Source organism: Chrysochloris asiatica, unplaced genomic scaffold, assembly GCF_000296735.1.
Source record: "Chrysochloris asiatica unplaced genomic scaffold, ChrAsi1.0 scaffold00147, whole genome shotgun sequence".
Taxonomy (NCBI): domain Eukaryota; kingdom Metazoa; phylum Chordata; class Mammalia; order Afrosoricida; family Chrysochloridae; genus Chrysochloris; species Chrysochloris asiatica.
In genome coordinates this window covers 1,345,166-1,351,353 of record NW_006408665.1, presented here as the reverse complement: position 1 = coordinate 1,351,353, position 6,188 = coordinate 1,345,166, and the positions used below count along the sequence as shown (strand labels likewise).

Genomic DNA, 6,188 nt, shown 5'->3' with positions numbered 1-6,188 from the left:
ACCTGTATGTGATCAAATAATCTGAGAAGCTGGATTATATGAAGAAGTGTGTGGCATCAGCACTGGAGGATTCCTTAACAATCTGCGGTATGCAGCCTTGCTTGCTGAAAGCAAGAGGATTTAAAATACTTACTGATGAAGATCAAAGACCACAGCCTTCAGTATGAATTGCACATCAATGTAAAGAAAACAAAATTCCTCTCCATTGGAGCAACAAATAGCATCATAATAAATGGACACAAGACTGAAGTTGTCAAAGATTTCATTTTGCTTGGATCCACAATCAGCACTTACAGAAGCAGTAGTCAAGAAATCAAAAGACATGTTACATTAGTCAGATCTTCACAAGGCCGCTTTAAAGTATCAAGAGCAAAGATTTTAGTGTGAAGACAGAGGTGTACACCTGGTTGAAGCCAGGGTATTTTCTATAGCCTTATATGTATTTGAAGGAGTCCTGGTGTGGCGCTGTGGGTTAATGCGCCAGACTACAAAGCCATTTGAACTGCAAGGTCAGCAGTTCAAGCTCACCAGCTGCTCCTCGGAAATTCTATACAGGGTCGCGATGGGTTGGAACCGACTCAACTCTATGGCACTTAACAAAAACAACATATGCATTTGAAAGTTGGACAGTGAATAAAGAAGACTATAGATGTATTGATGCGTTTGAGGTATGGTGTGGGAGGAGAATATTAAAAGTATCATGGATTGTCCGAAGAACAAAAAAAATCTGTGTTGGAAGGAGTATAGCCAGAATGCATCTTAGAAACCAGGATGGTGAGACTTCATCTCTCATACTTCAAACATATTACCAGGAGGAATTGCTCTCTGGAGAAGGACTTCTTACTTGGTGAAGTGGAGGGTCAGTGAAAAAGAGGAAGACCCCCCAACTAGATGGATTGACACAGTGGCAGTAGCAGTGGGTTTAAGTGTAGCAGTGATTGTGAGGATGATGCAAGACCAGGCAGTGTTTAGTTCTGTTGTTCATAGGTTTGCTGTGAGTCATAACTGAATATAGATGGTACCTAAAAACAACTGTCTAAAAGGCTAGTTGTATTGATGTTCCCAGGTGGTTCAAGTGATTAATATATTTGGCTGCCAACTGGAAGGTTGGAGGTTTCAGTTCAACTAGAGGGCAGCTTGGAAAAAAAGGTATGGTGATATATTTCAGAAAAAAATCAGCCATTGAAAATCCTATAAAGTATTGTAGTTCTTTTCTGACACGTGGAGTTTTCATGAGTCAGAGTTGACAGATGGAAACAGTTTTTCTTTCTTTTTTCTAATTTCTCTCAACTGTTTCTTTGAGCTCATTTGAAAGCTCATATTACATTCATCAGATTTGAAGAATTTGATGAAAGTAATAAGTTGATAGTATCTCTCAGTCAGATACTATTTTTAGTAGAGGTTCCTGTAATAATAGTTCCTATGACCAGTGCCGCAAGAAAATTCAAAATTGCTTGTTGCATTTTTGTATTCTTTATGTAAGTTTTGTTGTCTCTTAGGTCCCAGAAACAGGAAACTGAAAGATAATGATTTCAGTTATTACTAGGCTTATTTTGGATTCGTTTAATTATGTTTGTTGTTGTTTAATTATGTAGAGCTTTTGTTTTGTTTTTCTCATAAAGACTTTTATTTCTGCTTCTTAATGGAAAGTATTTATGGTTTCTATGAAATTAAGTTCCTTTCTCTCTCTAATTCTCTAGGAAAGGAGCTCCAACAACTTCCCTCATTAGTGTAGCCGTCACAAGGTAAGCATGTGGGACTTTCTTTTTCCTGCGTTTGGTATAATCTTGAAAAGGTGATTGATAGGCACTGATTTTTTAATGCAATATGAAAGTGATGACATATTAATAGAAACATGGACTTTGGATAATTTCTTTCTTTTCTGGTTTTAATGATCACATTTTCCTATCATTTTGCAGCTTATAAAACTCTCCTAGAGCCATAGCAAAAGTTAACTTTTTGGAAACATGCCAGATATTGACATATCTGTTGAAGTTGAAATCTTATAGACATTTTTTGCATTAGAACCTTTTTACACTGTGGTTTGCAAAATAAAGACATCTCCAGTGGAGAGGAAGTATTCTTGCTGTTTTAGGGGCTGTGTTTTTTAACTGTTCAACTTGTTAATGGTTTCAAGGCTAGATCACTACCTAACACTTTTATTGCTTTTTTTTAATATGCTAGCAAAACAGAAAGGTCTAGTTATTATTACAGTAATCCACTGATTCTTCTAACACTATTTAAAATATATTGCGTCTAGTAGTTAAAAACATTTTTGTTATTATTTATGCATTTTTGAGAACTTCATCTCTGGCCAAGATATAAAACAGTGTTGTTGGTGGTGTGTGCCATCTGACTCATAGCGAACCTTGTATAGGTTTCTGAGGCTGTACATCTTTGTGGGAGCAGAAAGCCTCCTGTTTCTCCCGTGGAACAGCTGGTAGTTTTGTACTGCTGACTTTGAGATTAGCAGCCCAGTTTGTAACCACTACGCTACCAAAGCTCCTTAAAGAAGCATTACTAATTTATCATCCGGAATTTAGCAAATATACAGAAGAGGGTGCCCTCCCATGTGGAGTTTTGCTGCCCTCTTGATGTTTCCATTGGCTGCATAGTCTGTCTTCTGTGATTTGAGACTTCTTAGTAAAGAACTATGGAAGGTATGTACAAGAGTCTTCAATCTCAGACAATCATCATAGAAACAAAGCCTTAGGGATGAGAAATTGGTTATGAGAGGGTAAGTCTATGATAGTGTTTACTTGGACAGACTATGTGATATTGAGCAACCTCTATGGCAAGAGTATTTAAATTAAAAAGTAAATAGAACTCTGATATAACAACAGATAAAATGATGAAAAATTCCTTAGGCAATTAAAAATAATAAGCCATTAAAAAGCATGAACATAGTGGACTGACTTGTTAATTGTCATTAAACAGCTGGTTAAAATATTGTTATATTGGGGTATTAGTCTTCAATGTTCTAAGTTAAAGTTTTTTTTGTTTTTACTTTAAAGATTGTATGGAATTTGAAATGTTCATATAGCATTTTGCAGATGGGTAGGGATGGAAGTGGAAGGAGAATCTTAAATGTAACCACATGTTCAGAGTCATAAGATGACCACAGGCCACACACGATACTCATATATTTAGAAGAGTGCATAGATAGGGTCGCTATGAGTCGGTACCGATTCGATGGCACCTAACAACAACAAGGACAGGAAAACAGTCTGCCAGTAGGCTAGCATCAGCTATTCCTCTTCAACAAATATGCTTGTAGTAAGATAGTAGGTGCAAGGAGATGAGGTCTGCAGTCGATAGTTTGGAAATTGACCTGTCTTATTAACACCCCTAGTGCTCCACAGATGGAGCTCTGGTAGCGTAGTGGTTACGAATCGGGCTGTGAACCGCAAGGTCAACAGTTCGAAACTACCAGTTGTTCCACGGGAGAAAGATGAGGCGTTCTGCTCCCGTAAAGATTTACAGCCTCGGAAACCCTGTACAGGGTCACTATGAGTCGGAACCGACTCCACGGCATATAACCTCCACCACCAGTGCTCCACTAGAATCAAAATCTCTTATATTTAAATAGGTTTAGTTTAGGGATATGCAGTTACAGGAATTACCACACTCAAGGAAACTCAAAGCATGGCAACCCCACTAAGTATTTATAATTCATAAGTACTTGTTCCAGATGCATTCGATCAATTAGGCCCCATTTATTTATTCAGAAACCATGTTGTCTAATATTGTGATAATTTTACATATATCATGTTACTTGGGGAACAGAGTTAGAATGTAACCCAAGATTAAATTAGATTCTTATTCATTAGTAGAAAGGATTTTACTAAACCTTTTACCCACAGGTACAAAGCAAAATGCCTGCTTTGTTGAACAAGTAGAAGAGTGTACAATGTACTTGTGCACACAATATATACACGTGGAGTACCTGAAAATAATTGTACAACCTAAAGCCTGGTCTTTGCTTATGTAAAGGATATTTTTTGGGTGGATAATGAAGGTATTTTGAATATAGGCTATATAATAAGATAGTATGAATTGTCAGGCCTGGCTTAGCTTTGGCAATGGTATCTTTTCTACAAAAATAAATTTGGGAATTGGATCTTTTATAATTTAAATTAGCACATTAGAAAGTAACCAGAAAGTTGGCATTACTAATGACAAGAACTTTTGCTCTGTTTAGTTTGATGCTTCTTTGGAAGCTCAAAATGAACAGAAGAACCCTGTTTCAGAGAAACTGACTTGATTTAAGTAATTGGCATTCATTTTTACAATACCAGCCTAAGTTGCAGAAGACTGATTAAGAAAAGCTTTACTTGTCAATAGTGCATACGTTTGTAGAGTACTGCTGTATCCTGGCTAAACTGGCTTGGTGTGAAGAAAGTGGCCATGTGTCCTGAGATTCTTCAGGGTTCTTCAGGCAGGCCCATCTCTCTCTGCTGTCTTCTTAGTGTCTCCTCTAGATTTTGGGGACCTGCTCCCTATTTCATCCTTTACCACTTTTCTGTCTTGTGTTGAAATGATGTTGAAGTCTCTATTTGCTGATGTGGACTATTATTTTCATAATTTTTCTATGTTTTCTGCTGTTACCTTAATTTTAATGTATCTCTCTCTGATGGGAGAGAAGAAAAACCTTGTGTTTAATCTTCATGTTCTTAGTTTTACAGAAAATATTTGGAAATGATCATTTCAACTGCCTGAGAAATGCTATGTGCCTTTATTTTATATGGTTGGGTTTGTTTTTTGCCCTTTTAAAGATTCTTTTTAAGAAAAAAACATTTCTGCGTGTATTTGCTCACCTTGTCTTTGAGATGTGAGGAGAGGAAACTCAGCTCTAAACATATAAGGGATAAGAAAAAGTGGAAAAGAAAGCCAGGCTGTTGAAATTTGTTCCCACTTTTTCAGAATGTTCTTAAAAGATGATATTGTTGCCACACTTAGTAATTGCTTTGTTTTCTTTCTAGGATAATAGCCAAAGTTCTGGAGGACAACAAACTGCCTGGCGCAATTTGTTCCTTGACTTGTGGGGGAGCAGATATTGGGTAAGTGAATAGGTCTGAAGTATTTTTCAGTTGAAGGACTTCAGATTGATTAACTAGAAACAATCTATTCTAGAGTAATGAAGCCCGTTACACTCGAGATAAAAGTGATTCTTTGGAATCATTATTATTTTGGTCCTAATTGGGTTCTTGCTTTATTATTGCATAATCTCTATGGGAAGATGAGCAGGCACTGTCTTTTTATTTGTCCAGAGCTACTATTTGTAAGATGTTTGCATTCTAAAATAAGAAACTGCTGTGATGGTGGGGAGTCCATAACTTCCTGATGCTTGATTTATAAAAGGTGTTTCGTTTCAAATGAAACCTGTGAAAGTATAGTCTGGTGTCTCATTCCTCCTGAGAAGCTTGCCTATTGTCTGAGTTCTACAGTTGACTATTAAAGGGATCCGTGGGAACACAGTTATCTTTAAACTGGAATTAACCATAATTCTCTCAATTGTGGTGAAGACTATGGTGCTTTTACCAGCTTATCATAGGAGTTGAATCTTAGAAATGGTGAAAATGTTAGTATCGCTTCAATAGTTTCATTATCCTTCTGAGCACTTACTAGCAAGCTCAGGAAAGGACAGTGATAAATCACTCCTTTTTTTGTATAAATGAGAATATATTAGAAAATTATGACTCCTTTGCAAACAGTATATGTTGTTGTTAAATGCTGTTGACTCAGTTCCAACTTATAGCAACCTTGCATAGAGGTTCAGTAGAGTGACTGATGGGTTTGAACCACCTACCTGTGATTCTAACTTACCTTGCAGTGTGGTGCTTATCCTACAGTGCCACATATATTGTTTAGATCGCCTTTAAAGTAGTAAGTATTCTGTGCTTTGGCCTAATCTATTCTTAGTCTGGACATGTGGTCCTTTGTTGGGCATGTAATAACTGATATAATTATAGAAGTGGTACACAGGAATAAGCAAGTGTTGTTGTTAGGGTCCATCACATAGCAACCCTATGCACAATAGAACGAAACACTACCCGATCCTGGGTCAGCCTTGCAAATGTTACCACGATTGAGCCCATAATGCTACCACTTGGCCACTCCATCTCGTTGGGGGTCTTCCTCTTTTTCTCTGACCCTCCACCTTACCAAACACGATATCCTTCTCCAGC

The 6,188-nt window shown here is 37.2% G+C and overlaps 1 protein-coding gene across 2 annotated transcripts in view; it reads left to right on the top strand.

The window, feature by feature from the left end:
• The window catches only part of ALDH7A1 (aldehyde dehydrogenase 7 family, member A1), an 88,211-nt gene that overhangs the window by 38,231 nt on the left and 43,792 nt on the right, over positions 1–6,188 (top strand). For both annotated transcript variants that reach the window (XM_006870673.1, XM_006870674.1), the window contains exons 7-8: positions 1,701–1,745; positions 4,983–5,060. In XM_006870673.1, the coding sequence (XP_006870735.1) occupies positions 1,701–1,745; positions 4,983–5,060 (123 nt within the window). The remainder of the gene's footprint in view (positions 1–1,700; positions 1,746–4,982; positions 5,061–6,188) is intronic.